General features: G+C 35.8%; 1 protein-coding gene across 1 annotated transcript in view; it reads right to left on the reverse strand.

Moving 5' to 3' along the window:
• Positions 1-1,858: 1,858 nt before the first annotated feature.
• The window catches only part of GTF2A1L (general transcription factor IIA subunit 1 like), a 59,200-nt gene continuing 37,694 nt past the window's right edge, over positions 1,859-23,364 (reverse strand). The window contains exons 7-9 of the mRNA XM_060309122.1: positions 10,239-10,496; positions 9,453-9,542; positions 1,859-1,979 (exon numbers count right to left, since the gene is read on the reverse strand). Of these exons, the coding sequence (XP_060165105.1) occupies positions 1,872-1,979; positions 9,453-9,542; positions 10,239-10,496 (456 nt within the window). The 3' untranslated portion in view covers positions 1,859-1,871. The remainder of the gene's footprint in view (positions 1,980-9,452; positions 9,543-10,238; positions 10,497-23,364) is intronic.

Genomic DNA, 23,364 nt, shown 5'->3' on the forward strand with positions numbered 1-23,364 from the left:
GCCTCTCCCAAACACTTAAACCAACATTAAACCCCAATTTCCAAGTGAATGCACCTTGTCGACAAATTCAGCAGTTAATACAGGGTGACCGGGTGAGCCTGGGAAAAAAAAAGCAGGAAGAAGAATAGAAAGTGTACCCCCTCCTCAACACTGGAGGGGGTACATTTCAGCAATGACACAAAGAATAAGTGCTCTCATTTGCCTCCCATGTAGAAAAGATGAACATTTCATGGTAGGCAACATCCATGAGGGAACCCATAGCTCCTGGGAGTTATCAAGAGACGGAAAAGGATTTGGAATAGCAGTGGTGGTGGTGGACAGTCACTCTGAGGATGAAGAAGGCATAGCTGGAGAATCTGGAGAGGGGACCAGCTCACTCACTAGTACTAACTGAATCCTCATGCAGCTGCCAACTTTAGGCCAAAGACAGTGTCCCCCTCATGTTGTTCATGACCCAGATAAGATTTATCCAGATTTTGAGAAGACCTAACAGTAGCTGAGTCCCTTGGGTAGAACAGAACAAGTGTTGGAATAAATTAAACCCTCCAAGTGGGGTTGCCTCTGAAAAAGAAGTGGGGAATTCACCCTGTGACCAGCCAGATCCAGGTACCTAACCCTCAAGGAGCTTTCACAGACCATAACCCGCTCAATCCCAGAACTGCTTTTTGTGAGAGAATTACTACCCTGGAGAACACCATTCAGGGCCAAAACAGGGATCCTAGACTTGGATACCATGTGTACTCCACCCACTAAAAGAAGCAGAATGATGGAGAAAACGTTCCTTTGAGGAATTTGAGTCTACTAAGGAAAAGAATATTACAGAATAGGTTACTAATATGCTTTATTTTCATTGGTGTAGGAAAACGGTGCTATTTGCATTTTACATTTTGTTTTCTCTCCCTGGTTTTAAGAGTTATCCAGGTCTTCTCTTTTCAAATGAGATTGTCTCACCTAAGCAGAAGGTTCCTAAACAGAACATCTCTTCTTGACTTTTGTTTTAGAAAACCTAATCTCAATGAGGGAATTCCCTGTTAGGAGAAAAGAAGAGAGACAGTATCTTTGAGGGGTAAAGACTCTGCAAAGGGGTCTTCAACGGTAAGAAAAATAGAAAAAAAAACATAGGGAAAGAGGGAAGAGGACAGAAGTATGAAGCAACAAGAATTAGAATGGGAACCCAACCCACTCCCTACAGTTCCCCAGGGAAATAGCAGGTACAAAGAAGAATGGCCTGGCCACGTGATAAACCCAGAAAGGCTCATCCTTGGCTCTAGGGATCCTGGCCTCAGCAACTATTTTCATGTTTAGTATGAGCTCAACTGAGGCATCTGCCTCCAAGGAACCATCTGGGCTTGCACAATCAGCATACTGCTGGTGATAAGCGTAGACTGAAGATCCAGAGAAGCCTTCTTAAATATCCTGCTACTTATAAGACTCTCCAGGATCCTTTTTTTTTTCAAATATGATTTTTTTTTAATTGGAGTATAGCTGCTTTACAATATTGTGTTACTCTCCAGGGTCTTTTGTAACATGGTTTGGTGAGAGGTGGGAAGAACACCAGCCCCAATCTAATAATTGATACTGACTTCACCATGAAGGGGAACTGGAGTCTGATTTAAATTTTACTTCAAAATTAAAGAAATATGACATTTTTTCATGCTACATCACACCCGATACATCTATGCTTTGTAATGGTATAGACAATGGGGGTTAAAAAATAAAAACCTGTTAAAACAGTTTGAAATGTAAAATGAAAGAAATGTAAAACTGTATATTTGTATTTGCATCTGAATTATAATTTTATTAAATTCCATGCAGTGAACAACATGTGATCTAGTCCCACTGATCTTAATGATGTACTGAGCTCATCAGTTTTACCACTCTGCATCACCAACGGCTTTTGCAAATACATAGTCTCTCCCTCCAAAACACATAATACCATCTTTCAAATAGAATTTCCATTTGTTCTTGCTTCGATGAATCTGGAGGGAGAAAAACAGCCTAAATTAATTAAATTTAGAAGTCAAAGGATCATTTACATTTCTTTGCATATCCCATGGGATTATTCTGACCCTAAATGGGAGTTCTTTATAAATAAGACCCTCCTCAAGATAGTTTATTCATTCACTCAGTTCCTATGTGTCAGGTATTGTTTTAGGCACTGGAGATCTATATTAGCTTTTTAAAAAGGAAAATATAGATATAATTTTTTAGACCAGGAAAAAAATTCCTGTCTTTGAAGAGGTTACATTTTAGTAAGGATGGGAGAAACAAACTTAATAAACACGTAAACTATACAGAATATTAAAAGGTGGTTAAGTGTTATGAAAAATAGATCTGGAAAAGGAATATCACGAACACAGAGGTGGGGTTAGAATTTTAAATAGAAGAGTCAGGGTGGGCCTGACTTGTGAAGTAACATTTGAGCAAAGACTTAAAAAGAAGATATTGAGTAGAGAGCATTCCAGACAAAGGGAACAGAAGTCCTGAGGAGGGGCATGCCTGGATTGCTCAAGAAAAGCAAAAAGTTCACTATGTCTGCAAAGGAATAAACAAGAGAGGATGTAGTTAATATTATCCGGAATGAAAAAATAGTGGTGTTTCATTTCTAAGAAGAAAGTCACAATAACGCACTGAGCAAGGTCTGAAAATACAACTTATAATCTATCAGATTCTATTAGCTATTCTTTGGATTCAGTAAATCAGCCTGATACAAAATTAAAACCAGAAAATCCTACTACCTTAAGAGGTAAGAAATCATACAATCATTGTTACTTCTGGGTAGACCACAAGTGACTATTTTAAAAATTTAGAAATATATGATCTGAAATCAAGGGTAAAAATTAAACCTGGGTGTTGATTGCAAATAGTCAAATCAAGGAAGAAAAGCCTGTGACTAGTATTTGGATGCATTTTGTGAAGCATAAGAAAATACAAAGGATAAACCCTCTATTTGTGTGTGGGGGAAATGGCCTGGCGACAGAAAATTTCTTTTCTGAGTTTGACTTCCAAATTTCCACTTGCACTTGTCTTAAGTCTCGGGGAACACAACAGTGACAACAGAATCCTTAACAAAGATGATAAAATCTGGCCAGAATTAGGAAAAGAACAACGGTAGAAGCAGCGGCAACAACTCATCCCAGTAGCTTTATCTAGTGACTACATTATTCTAGAAATGCAACAATGGTTCAAAATTAGGAATTTACTAGTACAAACACTATATTACTAGACCTAAGGAGACAAATAATATAATCATCTTCAATGATGTTGAAAAAGCTTTTGATAAAACTCATGCATTATAGATTTTTTTTTTTAAACTAAAATAAGAAAGACTATGCCCTACAAACATACACACACACACATACCCCTTCCTCAACCCAAAAGCCGTGACATACTGCTTAGTGCGGAAACCCTAAAAGTACTCCCGCTCAAGTCAGGACATAGACAAGAATACCCACTCTTAACCAACTTTTCACTCTAGAGGTACTAGCCAATACAATTAGACGAGAAGAAAGAACTACAGAGATAAATATTGGAAGAGATGAAATAAATTTGCAGATGCAATGACTGGATGTCTGAAAAACCTAAGATAATCAATTTAAAATGACTAAATAAGAATTCAGTATTGATACAAAATTAATAAACTGAAATTCATTGCCTTCAAATAGTGATATATAAGCAACAGTTAGAAGATATAAAGAGCCCGTTTACCACAGCAACAAAAGAGATAACATAATAAGGAAAAAATTTTAAAAATACTTGATCTACTGGCACCATTCAATATATCCTCTTTGAAATATTTTCCTTACTTGGCTTCTAGAACATTCCTGGCTTTCCACATGACTCTTTGGCCACTCCTTTGATTCCTCCTTCTCTCTCTTACTTCTCAATTTTAGAGTGTACCAGGACTCTTCTTTCTGTTGATATTCACTCTCTTGGTGATCTTATCTAATCTCATGGCTTTAAACATCATCTATATGCTGAGGACTCTCCAAAATTATATCTCTAGCTCACACCTCTCCCTTAAACTCCAGATTCTCATTCAACTGCTTCAGCACCTCTTCATAAATGTCCAATAAACATCTCAAGCAAGTTTAAAACAAAGACACTATTATACTCTCCCCCACACCTCACAGTCTTCCGCATCTCAGTGAGGAATGGCCACTCATTCTTCTCATTCAGGCCAGAAATCTTGGACACAATCCTTACACCTCCTACTCACACCTCATATCCAGATCCATCAGTAAATGTTAGTTCTACCTACAAAGCATATTCCAACCACTTCTACCACCTCCACTACTATTACTCTTGTCTAAGCCACCATCCTCTCTCACCTGGATTAATATGTCTCATGACTAGTTTCCCTATTTTCACCCTTGTCTTCCTCTTAGTCTACTCTAAACATGGTAGCCAGTCTACTTTTACTATGGCCCTACTAAAAACATAAACCAGATATCATTTCTATGCTCAAAACTCTCCAATGACTTCTCATCCAAAAAATAAAGTCCTTAAAATGGACTATAAGATCCTGCTCTTCCCCTCACTTACTGCTCTGCTCTCCTCATTGTTCCCTGAACACACAGGTATTCGTCTACCTCAGGACTTATGTATTATTTACTGTTCCCTCTGTCTGAAATGATTACATCCAAATATCCTCATGGTTCATTCTCTTACCTCCTTTTTTTAAAAAAAGTTTTTAAATTTATTTGGTTGCACCACATCTTAGTTGTGGCAGGCGGGCTCATTAGTTGCACCTTGCCAGCTCCTTAGTTGTGGCATGTGAACTCTTAGTTGCGGCATGCCTGTGGGATCTAGTTCTCTGACCAGGGATCAAACCCAGGCCCCCTGCACTGGGAGCACGGAGTCTTAACCACTGCGCCACCAAGGAAGTCCCCTCTCTTACCTCCTTTTGATCTTTACCCAATCACGTTCTCAGTAAGGCCTCCCCTGGACATCACATCCAAAACTGCAACCTACTCCTCCTTAACATCACTAAAATACTAAATTCTATTAATTCAATGTTAATTAATTACAAGCTATTGCCCACAATGCAGTACCACAAAGAATACTATATCCATAATAGTCTAGAAAATTATTTGTGACTCTAAGAAATGCATATATAATCTAGTGTCTATACAGTACAATACACTGTTTCTAGAACACAATACACTGTTTGTAAGAATCTAAAAGAACTTTCAAACCAAGACTAGTCCCTTTTCTATTACCTATTCCTTCTTATGCTTATGTTTACCAGCATCTAAATTGCCATTTTCTATCTATAAAAAATGTTATAGGAGAGAAAATTATCTTATTTTTAGAGAAAAGGATTCATTTTTTACAGCAATTCAAAGTACCATCCTCCATCTCCCCTGAGTATATTGAAATTGTTACTGAAAACAAGTCAAAGATGTAAATATGCATTAGTCATCAGGGAAATGCGAATCAAAACCACGAGATACCACTTCACACCCACTAGGATGGCTAGAATCAAAAAGTCAGATAACAAGTGTTAGTGAGAATGTAAAGCAATCTAAACCATCACACACTGCTGATGGGAATGAAAAATGGTACAGCCACCTTGGAAAACAGTCTGGTAGTGCCTCAAATTATTACCATATGACCCAGGAATTCCACTCCTAGGTATTTACCAAGAGAAATGAAAATATATATTCACAAAAAACTGGTACATGAATATTTATAGCAGAATTCTTCATAATAGCCAAAAGGTGGAAACAACGCAAATATCACTCAACAGATGAATGGATAAACAAAATGTGGTATATCCATTCAATGGACTAGTATTCATCAATAAAAAGGAATGAAGAACTGTTACAAGCTATAATATGGATGAATCTTGAAATACGGTGTGAAATAAATGAAACCAGTCATAAAAGACCACATATTATATGATTCCTTTCATATGAAACTCCAGAATAGGGAAATCTACAATGATGGAAAGTACATTAGTAGTTCCTTACTACTGGGGATGGGAGAAAGGGGGCAATATGGGAGTAAGAACTAAAGGGTATGGGCTTTCTTTCTGAGGTGATAAAAATTTTCTAAAATTGACTGTGTTAATGGTTACACATATCCATAAATATACTAAAACCACTTAATTGTACACTTTAAATAGGTGAAGTGTATAGTATGTGAATTATATCTCAAAGCTGCTAAAAAATGTAAATATGAATAAGAATGCAAAACTGACTACATAATCACAGTTATAGTGTTTAAAAACAAATTTAAGCTGTATTATATTTTAGTTGCTAAAGTTCAATTGCTACTAACCTAATTTTTAGGCTTGAAACCTGATAGACACCTTTAACTCTCCCTTGTCAATCATTCTCTCATGACCAACTAATCACCAAGTACCAATGATACTTTTTTAATTTTATTGAAGTACAGTTGATTTACAATGTTGTGTTCATTTCTTCTGTACAGCAAAGTGACTCAGTTATACACACACACACACACACACACACACACACACACACATTCTTTTTCATATTCTTTTCCATTATGGTTTGTCACAGGATATTGAATATGGTTTCCTGTGCTATACAATAGGATCCTGTTGTATAATATTATATTATTATAATATATATTATATTATATATATAACTGCAAACTCCCAATCCTTCCCTCCTCTACTCCCCCTCCCCCTTGTCAACCACAAGTCTGCTCTCTGTAACTATGAGTCAATTTTCGTTTCATAGATATAGTTCTTTGTGTCATATTTTAGATTCCATATATAAGTGATATCATATGGTATTTCTTTCTCTTTCTGACTTACTTCACTTAGTATGATAATCTCTAGGTCCATCCATGTTGCTGCAAATGGCATTATTTCATTCTTTTTTATGGCTCAGTAATATTCCACTGTATATATATACCACATCTCCATTCATCTGTCGATGGACATTTAGGTTGTTTCCATGCCTTAGCAATGGTAAATAGTGCTGCTATGAACATGGGGAGGGGTGCATGTATCTTTTTGAATTAGTTTTGTTTGGGTATATGCCCAGGAGTGGGATTACTGGATCATATGGCAACTTTATTTGTAGTTTTTTGAGGAACCTCCATACTGTTCTCCATAGTGGCTGCACCAATTTACATTCCCACCAACAGTGTAGGAGGGTTCCCTTTTCTCCACACCTTCTCCAGCATTTGTTATTTGTAGACTTTTTAATGATGGCTATTCTAATCAGTGTGAGGTGGTACCTCACTGTAATTTTAATTTGCATTTCTCTAATAATTAGCAATGTTGAGCATCTTTTCACATGTCTATTGGCCATCTGCATATCTTCTTTGGAGAAGTGTCTATTTAGGTCTTCTGCCCACTTTTGGATTGGCTTGTTTGTTTTTTTGTTGTTGAGTTGTATGAACTGTTTGTATATTTTGGAAATTAAGCCCTCGTCAGTCACATCATTTGCAAATATCTTCTCCCAGTCTGTAGGTTGTCTTTTCGTTTATTTTTTTTTACTTAATTTTACTTTGACTTACAATGTTGTGCCAATCTCTGCTGTACAGCAAAGTGACTCAGTTATACACATATAGACATTCTTTTTTTTTTAATTCTTTTCCATTATGGTTTATCACAGGATATTGAATATAGTTCCCTGTGCTATACAGTAGGACCTTTTTGTTTATCTTTTCATTTTATTTATGGTTTCCTTCGCTGTGCAAAAGCTTGTAAGTTTGATTAGGTCCCACCTGTTTATTTTTGCTTTTATTTCTATTGCCTTGGGAGACTGACCTAAGAAAACATTGGTACAATTTATGTCAGAGAATGTTTTGCCTATGTTTTCTTCTAGGAGTTTTATGGTGTCTTGTCTTATATTTAGGCCTTTGAGCCATTTTGAGTTTATTTTTGTGTATGGTGTGAGGGTGTGTTCTAACTTCATTGACTTACATGTGGCTGTCCAACTTTCCCAACGCCACCTGCTGAAGAGACTGTCTTTTCCTCAGCGTATATTCTACCAAACATACAAAGAAGAACTTATACCAATCCTTCTCAAACTCTTCCAAAAGATTAAAGAGGAAGGAACTCTCCCAAAAATATTTCATGAAGCCACCATCACCCTGATACCAAAACCAGACAAAGACAACTACCAACAAAGAAAATTACAGGCCAATATCTTTGATGAATATAGATGCAAAAATTCTCAACAAAATATTAGCAAACTGAATCCAACAACACATAAAAAAGGTCATATACCATGACCAAGCTGGATTCATGCCAGGGTCACAAGGATGGTTCAACATTCACAAATCAATCAATGTGATACACCCCATCAACAAAAAAAAGGACAAAAACCACATGATCACCTCAATAGATGCAGAAAAAGCATCTGGTAAAATTCAACACCCATTCATGATAAAAAACCCTTAGGAAAGTGGTACAGAGGGAACATATCTCAACATACTAAAAGCAATTTATGACAAACCCACAGCCAATATAATACTCAAAGGTGAAAAGCTAAAAGCCTTCCCACTAAATTCTGGAACAAGACAAGAATGCCCACTCTCACCACTTCTCTTCAACATAGTATTGGAAGTCCAATGATTTCTTCCACCATAATCTCTAACTCTTCCATGTTCTATGCCGCCATCCTTAGTCTGGGCTCTGTTACTTTATGTGCTATCCCTGTTCTTCTTACTATTTGCCTCTTCCAAATTAGCAAACAATGCCAGTTTTTAAACCCAATTACAATTTTCTCAATATCATCCTCATAAGGTTAATGTCCATCAAATCAAGTTTGAACTTCCCCTACCAGGATTCTGGATTTTCCAATCTGCTCCCACCTCTGTCCACCACCCAGCCTCATTTCCTAACACATTCAAAAGGAAAACACCTCATTCAAGGCAGAGCTGTCTCTTCACTGTCCCTTATAAATTCTACATGCATTCATTTCTCTGCCTTTTATCAGGCTACTCTACTCTGAATGCCTACTCTCCACACTTATCTATATCCTACAAATCATTCAAGATCTATTTCAAAGCCCCACATCACCCATGAAGGATTTGTGGAGAACTCCAACTACAAAGGATTTCTTGCATTTCCTAGCCCCTTTTAGGACTAACTGTCTGTGCCACTCATCTTAGCATTTGATTTATATGCCATGTATTTTAGTATTTGATTTACCTGTCACATATTTTAGCTCTTGATTTACCTACTATCTTATTGTATGCCATTCTATTATTCCATACAGAAACACCTTTCTTCAATAAGACTATCACCTCCATAAGACAAGGCCTATCACTTTTTTGGTATCACCAAGACCACACAGCACAGTGTTAGACCCAAAATACCCTCCCAAATTTATAGAATTACTTAGCTATTTTGAGATTAATTTAACTGAACAGTAACTGATCATCACATTTCCCATTATTTTGTTCATTTTCTACTATAAATGCAATTAATAAACCTGAAGTCTAAAAGGTGAATACAGTACCTTTTCATACTGACAGACAATTACATTATCTGTGTCAAACAGGTCCGGCACATCCTGCTCACTAACATCATCCCCAGAATTTAAAGGGTCCTAAAGATGAAAGATACTCACATTAATGAATTTCATGATGCTTTGAATTTTTTAAAGACAGAGGGACATATTCTCTCCCTCCAAGGACACAGAATAGTACTGTATTTAAAAGTAAAACAGCCTGAGTTTGAATCCCAACTTAGTCACTCAATAACCACAAGACTGACCTTTGGCAAGCTACTAAAACTCCTTGTATCTCAGTTTTCTCATCTGCAAAATGAGGACAGTAATAAGACTCATAAAACCCATAAGGCAGTGGTAATGTTAAATAACAAAAGGCAGTAAGATTTAGTATGGTACCTGGCACATATGTACGGCACCATAAACGATAGTTAATACATACCACTTACATGCTTCTTAATTATCACATTCCACAAAGATTTCACAGCATTTATTAGGATTAGAGCAGATATGATATGCTTCTACCCTAGCTGCCCTCTTTACCTCCACTCCCATCCCTTAAACCTCTCACTACCTCTAGTTAAGACCAACAAATATAGTAGCTGATTCCTAAATACTTAATACTGAGTTAAATTACAGTTTAAGATTAAAAGTTTAAATACTAGATACAAATAAGTCTCATTTTAAAGACAAAAGACAGGATTAACCTTAATTGTTATTCCTCTTGGTTCCAAAGTATATTAAAGTACAAATGCTATAAATTTTTAAAAGTTTCAGCTCAAAAATAATCCTCACCTCTTCCACAAGGTCTACTTGAGGGTCTTCATTATCACTACTGTTGGCCATTGAATCTTCATTTGATATACTGCTGGCTTCTTCAAATACCTTCAGGTCTCCCGCATCAGTAATCCCTAGAAATTTGTTCTCATCTACATCTCTTGTACTTCCTATTTCATCACTGGAAGCTGTATCTCCAGTTCCATCTATTTGAATTATCTCGTTAATATCATCATCAGTTACCTGAAGGCTTAAATCCATCTGAGAATTAGAATCCTAAAAAGAGAAATAAATGCAATAAAGTTTTTTCCTGTCAAACAAGGTATATAAAACATTGGATCACACAAAATATAAAATTACTTAAACAGTTCACAAGTGGCCTCTGAAAACATATTCCTTCCCTGTCAGATGATATTCCCTAATTTTGAATTTTAGAACACTCCTAGCATTTCTGTATAAGATGGGAATAACTTTTAAGTTGTAAATAAAGTAAACCCACTTACGGTCATACATAGACAGCAAATCAGTTGACTGTTTTCAGATAATGTTTACCAGTTTTTATACATACTATCTTAAGTTTATATACCTCTTAGGTTTTAACTATTTTATTTTAAACAATAATTCAATGAAGTAGAAAGGACAAGTGACATCATGCTCAATGGATAAATAAAAAATATAAAGGATTGTACTAACTAGAATAAACCAAATACAAAAGGACAAATATAAATCAAAACTGACAGAACTGAAAAGATTAACAGACAAATTCACAAACATAGTTGGAGAATTCAGCATTCTTCTTCTTACTAATCAATAAAAAAAGCAGACTGAAATTCAGTAAGAATGTAGAAGCACTGAACAACACAATCAACCAGCATAACCTAATTGGCATTTATAGAATACTCCACCCCCAAAGAGCCAAATGCACATTCTTTTCAAGAGCACACAGAATGTTCACCAAGATGGACCACATTCTGGATCATAAAACAAATCTTGGCAACTTTAACACATACAAAGTATGTTCTCTTAGCACAAAGGAATTAAATCAGAAATCAGTAACAGAAAAATCTGGAAAATCTTCAAATATTTACAAATTAAACAACACACTTTTAAATACACATGGGTCAAAGAAGAAGTCACAAGGGAAATTAAAACATAATTTTAATTGAATGCAAACAAAAACATTACATTTCGAAACCTGAGATGTAGCTAAAGCAGTGCCTAGAGGGAATTTATAGCATTGCATGACTATATAAGAGAAGAAGCAAGTCTCAATCACTGGCCTAAAATTCCACCTTAAGAAACTAAAAAAGAGAAGATCAAATTAAGTTCATAGCAAATAAGGAAATAAAAAGAAAAATACATGAAACTGAGAACAGAAAAAGTCAATTAGACCAAAAGTTCATTCCTTGAAAAGATGAATAAAAATGAAAAAACGTAGCCAGACTAACAAAAAGAGAAAAGAAATGATATTACTAATTAAGGATAGGGTGTCACCATAGATCCCCAAAACATTAAAAGGATAAGGAAACTGTTTTAGATCATTTGGGCTGCTATAACAAAATACATAAGCTAGGTAGCTTATTAACAATGGAAATTTATTTTTCACAATTCTGGAGGCTGAGAAGCCTGAGATCAAGGCACCAGCAGATCTGGTATCTGGTAGAGCCCACTTTCTGGTTCACAGACGATGGCTTCTCACTGTGTCCTCATATGGCAGAGGGGCTAGGGAGCCCTGTGGGGTCGCTTATAAGGTAACTAATCCCATTAATTGAAGACTCCATCCTCATGACCTAATCGCCTCCCAAAGGCCCCACCTCCTAATTACCATCACCTTTTGGGGGTTAGGATTTCAACATATTAATTTGGGGGTTACATAAACATTCAGACTGATGTAAGGCAATTTACAAAAATTGTATGGCTGTATAGTAGCAATAAACAATTGGAAACTGAAATTAAATAACAGCACTATTTAAAGCAGCAAGAGAAAAGCAACTCATCACATACAAAGGATCCTCGGTAAGATAACAAGCAGATTTCTCACCAGAAACTTTGAAAACAAAAAGGCAGTGGTATGACATATATTTAAAGTGCTGAGGGACTTCCCTGGTGGTCCAGTGGTTAAGATTCCACGCTTCCAATGCAGGGGGCATGGGTTCGATCCCTGGTCAGGGAACTAGGATCTCACGTGCCACGTGGTGTGGCCAAAGAAAAAAAATGAAGTGCTGAAAGAAAAGACTAAACTAGGAATTCTATATCTGGGAAACTGTCCTGCAAATAAGGCATTTCCAGGTAAAAGCTGAAGGAGTTTATTACTACTAGGTCTACCCTACAATAAATACTAAAGGGAGTCCTTTAAATTGGCATGAAAGGAAGCTAGACAGTAATCTGAAGCCACACAAAAATATAAAGTTCTCTGGTAAAGATAAATACAATGACAAATATAAAAACCAGTATTATCATATTTTGGTTTGTTAACTGTACTTTTTAGTCCTCTATGAGATTTAAGAGATAAGAGCATTAAAAACTATAATTATAAATCTATATCGAGTACACAATATATAAAGACATAATTTGGGACATCAATGATATAAAGTGGGGGAGGGTAGAGCTGAAAAGAAGCAGAGTTTTTATATAAAATTAAAGGTGAGTTGGTATCAGTTCAAAATAGATTATTACAACTTTAAGATGCTATAAGTAATCTCCATGATAACCACAATGAAAATACCTATAGAGAACACACAAAAGGAAATGAGAAAACAATCAAAATGTGTCATTACAAAAAAACTACACACAAAAGAATGTAATAAGGGAGGAAATAAGGGAGAAAATAAGGGACAAGAAAGCTAAAAGACACACAGAAAACAAAATAGCAAGAGTAACCTCTCCCCTATTAGTAATTACTTTAAATGTAAGTGGATTAAACTCCCCAACCAAAAGCAACAGACTGGCAAAATGGATAAACAGTATCCAGTTACATGCTGTCTACCAGAGACTCACCTTAGGTCTAAGGACACACAAGGTTGAAAGTAAAATGATGGAAAAAGATATTCCATGCAAATAGTAACCACAAGGGTTGGGGAAACTATGCTAATAACAGACAAAATAGACTTTAATTCAAATACTGTTACAAGAAACAAAAAAAACATTATATAATGATAAAAGAATTAATTCACCAAGAAGATATAACAATTACAAATATATATGCACCAAACATCAGAGCTCCTAAATATATGCAACAAAAAGGGAGAAATAGCTCTGCAGTAATAGTAGGAAACTTTAATACTCCACTTTCAATAATGAATAGAACCACCAGACAAAATATCAATAAGGAAATAAAGAACTTGAGCATGACAGACTAACTGTACCTAACAAACATATACAAAACATGCAAAATAGCAGGATACACATTTTTCTCAAGTACACACAGAATGTTCTCCAGGATAGGCCATAAATTAGGCCACAGAACAAATCTTAGTATTTAAAAGGACTGAAATCATACAAAGTATCTTTTCTGATCACAATGGAATGAAACCAGAAATTAACAGCAGAAGGAAAACTGGAAAATCCACAAGATGTAGAAGTTAAATAACAGTCTCAAAAAAAAAAAAAAATCAATGGGCCAAAGAAGAAACAAAAAAAAACTCAAAATCTTTTGTCAAAAGATAAAAAAATATCTCGAGACAAATGAAAACACAGCATACCAAAACATATGGGATTCTGCAAACAAAGTGCTAAGACAGAAATTTATAGCTGTAAATGCTCATATTAAAAAAGGAGAAAGATCTCATATTAACAACCTTAAGGAACTAGAAGAAGAACAAATAAAGCCAAAGCTAGTAGAAGGAAGGAAATAATAGCAATTAGGGCAGAGATAAAGTAAAGAATAGAAAAACAATAGAGAAACTAAACAAAACCAAAAAAGATCAATAAAATTTATAAACCTTTGGCTAGATTGATGAAGAAAAAAAGAGAGAAGACTCAAATAACTAAAATCAGAAATAAAGAAACTTTACTAGTGATTTTACAGGAATAAAAAGAATTATAAGACTAACTGTATGTCAACAAACTGGATAACCCAGGTGAAATGAACTAATTCCTAAAAACACAAAACCTACCAAGACTGAATCATGAAGAAGGAGAAAATATTAATAGACTTATAACCAGTAATGAGATTCAATTAGTCATCAAAAACCTCTCAACAAAGAAATGCCCAGGACCAGATGGCTTCACTAAAGAATTCTACCAAACACTCAAAGAAGAATTAACACCAATCCTCAAAAATCTTCAACAAGGGAATTATCTGGCAGTCCAGTGGCTAAGACTTTGCACTCTCACTGCGAGGGCCCAAGTTCAGTCCCTGGTCAGGGAACTAAGATCTCACAAGCCACACAACATGGCCAAAAAAAAAAAAAAAATCCTCAACAAAATATTAACAGAATTCAACAGCACATTAAAAGGATCATACACCATGACCAAATGAGATTTATTCCTGAAATGCAAAAGTGGGTCAACATATGAAAAATCAATGTAATACAACACATTAACACATTGAAGAGGGGAAAAAACAACAATCACCTAAACTAATGCAAAAAAAGCATTTGACAAAATTCAACACCCTTTCATGATTTAAAATAAAAACAAACACTCAAACTAGGAATAGAAAGAAATTACCTCAACATAATAAAATTGACCTATGAGAAACTCTCAGCTAACAGCATATTCAATGGTGAAAACTGAAAGCTTTTCCTCTAAAATCAGGAACAAGGCATGGATGCCCACTCTTGCCACTTCTATTCAACATAGTACTAGAAGTCCTAGCTAGGGCAATTAAGCAAGATAAAGAAATAAAAGGCATCCGAATTAAAAAGGAAGTAGTAAAACTGGCTCTGTTTGCAGATGACATAATGTTCTATGTACAAAACCCCCAAAATTCCATACACACACAAAAATGTTAGAACTAATGAATTCAGCAAAATGTACAAAACAACATACAAAAATCAGTTGCATTTCTATACACTAACAATTAACAACCTGAAAACAAAGTTAAGAAAGCAATTCCATTTACAAAACCACCAAATAGAATACTTAGGAGTAAACATAACCAAGGAGGAAAAAGACTTGTTCACTAAAAACTACAAAACATTGCCAAAAGGAGTTAAAAATGATACAAATAAATGAGAAGACATTCCATGTTTATGGATTAGAAGAGTTAATATTATTAAAATGTTGATACTACCCAAAGACAACTAAGATTCACTGCAATCCCTATCAAAATCCAAATGACATTTTTGGTGCGAATGGAATAGTAAAGCATCTTGAAATTCATATGGAATCTCAAGGGACCCTGAATAACCAAAACAGTCTTGAAAAAGAAAACACAGTTGGAGGTCCCATTCATCCTGATTTCAAAGCTTGCTACAAAACTACAGTAGTCAAAACAGTGTATTTGCATAAAGACAGACAAAAGACCAATAGAACAGAGAGATCAGAAATAAACTCTCACATATATGATCAAATGATCTTCTACAAAAGTGACAAGACCATTCAACAGAGAAAGGACAATCTTTTCAACAAATGCTAAGAAAACTATATATCCACATGCAAAAGAATGAAGTTGGTCCCCTACCTTACACCATATACAAAAATTAACTCAAAATGGATTAAAAAGTTAAACGTAAGAGCTAAAACTACAAAACTCTTAGGAAAAAAATCATAGAGGAGAATCTTCATGACACTGAATTTGGGAATAATTTCTTAGATATGATACCAAAAGCATAGGCAAAAAAAAAAAAAAGATAAAATGGACTTCATCGAAATTAAAACCTTTGTGCATCAAAGGACACTATCAACAAAGTGAAAAGGTAACCCACAAGATGGGAGAAAATATGTGCAAATCATATATCTGATGAGTTAATATCCATCAATATTAATCAATATTAACTCATCAATATGAGTTAATATTATAATTTAAAATAAATTAAAATATATTTTAAAACGCCTACACTCAACAACAAAACGAAAAACTTGATTTAAAAATGCGCAAAGAACGTAGACATTTCTCCAAAGAAAATATACAAATGGCAATAAGCACATGAAAAGATGTTCAGTATCACTAATCATTAGGGAAATGCAAATCCAAACCACAGTAAGATACCACCTCATAGCCATTAGGATGGCTATTATCAAAGAAAAAAAACAAACAGAAAATAAGTGTTGGTGAGAACGTGGAGAAATTGTGCACTGCTGGTGGGAATGTAAAATGGTGCAGCTGCTATGGAACACTACAGTAGTTCCTTAAAAAATTATAAACAGAATTGTCATATGACCCAGCACCATATCTGGCTACATATTTGAAAGCAGGGAATCAAGGAGATATTTGTATACCCAAGTTTACAGTAGCATTAGACACAACTGTCAAAAGGTATAAGCAATCCAAGTGTTCATGGATGGATGAATGAATTAACAAAATACAGTATATATACACAATGGAATGTTATTTAAGCATAAAAAGGAAGAAAATTCTAATATATGCTACAACATGGATGAACATGAGACATTATGCTAAGTGAAAAGGGACACAAAAGGACAAATACTATTTGACCTCCTGCTTTGAGATACCTATAGTCAAATTCATAGAGACAGAAAGTAGAATGGTAGCTGCCAGGGGCTGGGGGAAGATACAAATGGGAAGTTATTGTTCAATGGGTACAGAATTTCAATTTGGGAAAATAAAAAATGTTCCAGAGATGGATGGTGAGGACTGTTGCACAAGAATGTGACTGCACCTAATGCCACTGAACTGTACAGTAAAAAATGGTTAAAAGGTAAATTTTTACAACAGACAAAATCAATGGTGTAAACTGTCAAGTATGTGGTAAAACTGATAAAGAGTGCTGGTGGCAGGAAAAATTGCACAACCTCTTGAAACTATTGTGGCAATGTACTTGAAGAACCACGGAAATTTTTAGCTTTTTTCCTCAATAATCCTACCTTTGAAAATAATATTTTTAAAATTAATGCAAATGAAGCTTAAAATATAAATAACGTTGTGCTTTATGGTGTGTATTATTATTTATGACAGCACCCAAAACCATGAAACACTTAGATAAAAATAGAATATGTGCAATATATGTATGTTGAGAACTATAAAACTTTAAAAGTCAAAGACCTAAATTAAAAATGTAGCAATAAATTGGAACACTCATTGTGAAGATGTCAATTCTCCCCTTGTTGATCTATAGATCCAACAAAACCCGTTTCAGAATCCCAGCAGCTTTTTTTGTAAAAAATGACAAGCTCATTCTAACATTTAGATGGAAAAGCAAAGAATTAGAATAACCAAAATAACTTTGAAAAAGAATAAAGTTAAGAAACTCGGGGCTTCCCTGGTGGCGCAGTGGTTGAGAATCTGCTCGCCAATGCAGGGGACACGGGTTCGAGCCCTGGTCTGGGAGGATCCCACATGCCGCAGAGCAACTAGGCCCGTGAGCCACAACTACTGAGCCTGCGCAACTGGAGCCTGTGCTCCGCGACGAGAGAGGCCACAACAGTGAGAGGCCCGCGCACCACGATGAAGAGTGGCCCCCACTTGCCACAACTAGAGAAAGCCCTCGCACAGAAACGAAGACCCAACACAGCAAAAATAAATTAATTAATTAATAAACTCCTACCCCCAACATCTTCTTAAAAAAAAAACAAACAAGAAACTCATACTCTCTGATGTCCAGACTTACTACAAAGCTGACATAATCAAGACAGTGTGGTGCTAGTGAAAAGATAGACACATGAATTAATGAAACAGAGTGGAAGTCCAGATATAAACCAACATACATTATGATAACTGATTTTCATTAAAGGTGAACGTGCTTTAAACACTCAATGTGATTTAGGCAACTCAATGGAGACAGGGTAGTCTTTTTAACAAATAATGCTAAAACAACTGAATAGCCATCCATATGCAAAAAAAAAAAAACCCTAAACCCTAACCTTGCACTATACACAAAAATTAACTCAAAAACGGATCACAGTCCTAAATGTAAAATCCATAAAGTTTTTAGAAGCATTCAATGATCTTCACAACCTTTGGTTAGATAAGACACATTAGCAGAAATCAAAAGGAAAAAAGAATAAATTAGACTTCATCAAAATCACAAACTTCTCTCCTAAAGACAGCGTTAAATAGCAAGGACATGAAGCAACTACAACTCTTACCCACTGGGAGCAGAAATTTGCATTCCACCATACACTGCTGCTGGGAATACAGCCACTTTGGAAATGAGTTTGGCAGTTTCTTATAAGCATACAGGTATCATATGACCTAGAAATCCCACTCCTAGGTATTTACTCGAAAGTAAAGAAAACCTAAGTCCACACCAAAAAGGAAGGGAGGGAGCGAGAGAGAAAGGAAGGGAGGAAACCCACAAACCCACACATGAATGTTTTTAGGGGATTCGTTCACAAAAGCCCAAACTGGAAACATCCAAATGTCCAAATGGTGAATGGATAAACAAATTGTGGCACAATGGAATATACTAATATATGCAAAAACATGAATGAACTGCGAATATATCATATTAAAGTTACATAATGCATGATTCCATTTGTTTGACATTCTGAAAAAGGCAAGCCTATACCAAAAGAAAACACATCAGTGAGTGCCAGGGACCAGATGTGAAGGGAGGGTATTGGCTACACAGGGGCCTAAGGGACCTCTTTGGGGTGATGGAAATGTTCTGTATCTCAACTGTGATACTGGTTATATAACTCCAAGTGTTTTGTCAAAATTCATAAGTACATCTAAAAACTGTACACCTAAATAAAGGTGAACTTTACTGTATGTAGATACTACCCCAATAAATCTAATTGTGTGAAAAGTAAATTATGGTAAGGTTAGTCCTGGGCCTAATCACATGTTGGAATTGGCTTTTCATGTTAATAGCAACAAGTACTGAAAACCTTACACCGCAAGATCTTTTGTTACAAAATGAATCAGCGCTCCCATGGTACTTTACCAGATTAGTATAAGCTTATTAAGGAATATTAAAGATTCCAGGACTCTTGTAATTGAATTCACGTAGCATCATCTTATTTTACCTATATCAGTGAGGTCCTCTTTATTCTGGGAAAAGAGTAAGATTACAAATCCAAATTTAATATCAATAACTGCAAAAGAGTTTCGTCACTCTCAACTTCTTTCTTCAGAAGCACTTCCACCAAGCATGAGAAAGTTCATATGATTATCTGACTCCAATCTCCTTTTCCAAGGTGGTAGTTTAACCAAAATAGCAGGCAGTTTTGCAGCAACATCCATAATTGATACCACAGGCCCATGAATAGGAAGATTTAAGCCTTTCATATGGCAAACATCCACTACATAGATCAATGAACTCCTCCAAGTCAAATTGTTATTAGGAGGTTTCCACTGTCTCTCAACAATAGTTAATGTCTCCCCAAGGATCAATTAAGGGCTTCAAGTACTGTCCTTTGAAAAGTCATAAAAAATTTGCATAAAAAAGAATAGAACATTTTCCCCACACTTTTTGACAAATGTCTTGGAAAAGATAATGACTGGAAATTAAATTGGAAATCATTAAATCAATTTAAATCATTAAATTGGAAAATTTAATAATTCAATTAAATTCGAATGCATTTGAGTGTCACGGCAGCCGACAATACTTCTTTTAGAATTATTGGCTGGGTCTCAGCACTAAGGTATGCCATGTGCTGAAACAGACATTGAAATACTCTCTCCACTGAAGCAGCAAAACCATGTGTTGCCAAGCATCTCAGGGGCTCCATCAGTACAGAGAGTACCAAATTCTGTTAATCTATAAAAACTTCATTATTACAAAGATGTCAGTTTCCAGTTTCAAAAAAAGGTCTCACAACACAGGAATTTTTTACTGTGCCAATGTGCAAACATGATTAAAATCAGATGTCGGCTGCCCTGAGAAGTACTGGTATTTTTATCCTGCTGAATGTTAAAGAAAAGTCACTGCTGATTCTTCTATAAGTTCTCGCTGAACGTGAAGAAATGTCAACAGTTCTAGTGCAGATGACGTCATCTGACAGAAGCACTGCTTTAGTTTTCTTTCTCTGCTCTAAACAAACCAGCTCAATGATTTCCAAGATTCTCAGCTTCACCCAAGGTCTTTTCAATTGCATACAGCTTCTGTGGCTGGGCAGTACAATGAGCAAATGCATAGGACGCTTCAAGATAAAGCTTTATTTGCCAAATACAGCTTCCAACCTTTTCAACTTAAGCTTTCCCCTAATGAAAGGACAATATTTTTCTAATGGTTGGTAAGGACTGATACAACTTCATACGCATATGTGGGAATAAAGATAAAACAGGAGAAGCCTAAGCTATAACATATTTTCTCTTCACATTTTCAAACTAAACTATGTGAAATTCAGTTGCCTATAATCATAATGGAAGGGTACATCTTTAATTCTTAACAGAAACTTAATCCAGCTATCTCCCACAACATAATGGCAATAATGATTATATATTACCTAACCACGTAAGTAGCATCCCATGCCACTCTACTCTTATTTGGGATGAAATATACCTCAACATATTCTGACAAATACAAAAAAAAAGTATCTTGTTAAATTGGCTTTTTTCCTCTAAAGAAATAAAAATGTCATGTATCTTGTTAAATTGGTTTTTTTCCTCTAAAGAAATAAAAATGTCACATACCTGGTTTAAAAATCTGATTTAGAGATATTCATTTAGAAGTAGCATACAGTGACTCAAAAATTATGTGCTCAATTAACTGAATCATGAATTCAAATAACTATTGGTATGATATTTTATCTTTTAGAAGAGTATCAGAATGGATTGGAAAACAAAAGCTCTTAAAGTTATATATTCTCTAATCCCCTCACTCCATCCATTTTTCATTCATAAATTGATATTTAGCTAGATCAGTCGTTCTTAATCTTAACTATGTATTACAATCACCTCAGAAAACTCCAACAATAGTAAGTGGACCGCACTCCAGACCAATTAGATCCATATCCCTTGGGGCAGACTTGAACATTTTTTTAATGCCCCAATAATTCTAATATTTAGCCAGAGTTGAGAACTATTGAGCCAAGTAAACTAGTCATAGATCCTCTTCTTTTAAAGAGAATATATATATGAATATATATGTGTGTGTGTGTGTGTGTGTGTGTGTGTGTGTATTCTTAGGTGTTGGGTATACAAAGATTAATAAAATGTACCTCTCAATGCACACAGGACATTTTAATGCATCTCTTAACTACATTATGACGGATACACACATAAGGTGCTATGATAACACAGAAGAGATACATCCAACCTAATAATGAAAGGGGAGAGGGCAGATAGAAAGGTATTAAGTAAGATTTCTGGAGGAAGTAATAAATGGGTAAGTAGGAATTAACTTTGTTGTTTCCTGCCTCTCTTTGCTTTTGTTATCCCCTCTGCTTTGTGCCTGGCTTTTCTGCCGCCATCCTTTCTTGCGGTTAACACAGACCATTGCTCACAGTTTGTTGTTACCAATAAAGTAGTAGGCATGAAATAGAGAGCAAATGAGAAACTCTGGCCAAAAAAGAACATGGAGGTCCTCGTATGCCACATTAAGAATACTGACCTAAAAAAACAGACTGCCAGATGTTTCTCAGGCAAAGATATGTTTATTCAGGATCAGCAGAAATGTGGGGTGTGCAACCATGGCGAGCCACATGCAAGTCCCCTCGAAGGAAGAACGCTTATATAGAGAAGAAAAGGAAGTTGGGAGGGCTACAGTAAACAGAGTCCACAGCTCTTCATTGGTTAAGTTGTTGTCAGGATAGAAGCGGAATCTTCTAGTTGGGCTCTGCTATTGTCACAGGGCGTGAGAGTGCCCCCCTCAGGTCTCCCAACTCTATTTAATTGAGATTTCTGTTTATTAATTTTTTTTTCAAGGAGCTTAAATTTTATCCTGTAGCTGATAGGCAGTCAGCGACATGTTAAGCAGGCTGCATGCTGAGTAAATCTATGGTAGCCATGAGGAGCAGAGGTCATAGCTAATACTCACTGAGCTCTTACCATATGCTAGGCAGTATATTGCTGAGCACTTCACACTGATTATCTCACATAATCCTCCCACCACCACAATTCTACGGTAGCTACTATTATCTTTATTTTACAAACGAGGAAATAGTAGCTTGCCCAACTCATGTAGTTATTAAGGGATAGAGAAGGAATTCAAAACATTTCTGATCCCTGAAGCCTTTAACCTCTAGGATGGATGGATTGGAAGGAGTGGAGTAAGAACCAGCAGAGACTACAGGCTAATAAATTAGTTAGAAACTATATTGTCCCAATTGAGAGACAATTAGGGCAATGGCAGTAGGGATAGAGAAGAGGAAAAAGATTCCAGAAATATTTGGTTTTAAAAGTTGTCAAAAGTTATATGATTCAGCCTTTAAAAGGAATGAAATTCCCATATATGCTCCATGAACGACCCTTGAAAATGGGCTAAGCAAACTAAGCCAGTCACAAAAGTACATATATTGTATGATACCACTCACGAGGTACCTAGTAGTAGTCAAATTTATAGAAACAAAAAGTAGAAGTTACCAGGAGCTGAATGGAGGGGATAATGGGGAGTTATTGTTTAATGGGTACAGAATTTCAGTTTGGGATGATTAGAAAGTTCTAGAGATGAATAGTAGTGATGGTTGCACAGTAATGTGAACATGCTTAATGCCATTGAACTGTACACCTAAAAATGGTTAAAATGGTAAATTTTATGTTATACCGAGGTCCCTTGAACAACATGGGTTTGAAATGCGCAGGACCATTTATACGTGGATTGTTTTCAATAAATACATACTACAAGGTCTGTGACTGGTTGAATCCGTGGATGCGGAATCACGGATACAGAGGGTTAACTATAAAGTCAGACGCAGATTTTTGACTGCGTGGAGCTCAGTGTCCCTAACCCTTGCACTGCTCAAGGGTCCACTGTATATACTTTACAAATTTTTTTTTCAATTTTTAAAATAATTTTTAAAGGACTTCCCTGGCAGTCCAGTGGTTAAGACTCTGCACTCCCAGTGTAGGGGGCACAGGTTCGATCCCTGGTTGGGGAACTGGGATCCCACATGCCACGTGGCGTGGCCTAAAATA

This window comes from Globicephala melas, chromosome 12 (genome assembly GCF_963455315.2).
Source record: "Globicephala melas chromosome 12, mGloMel1.2, whole genome shotgun sequence".
Lineage (NCBI taxonomy): Eukaryota > Metazoa > Chordata > Mammalia > Artiodactyla > Delphinidae > Globicephala > Globicephala melas.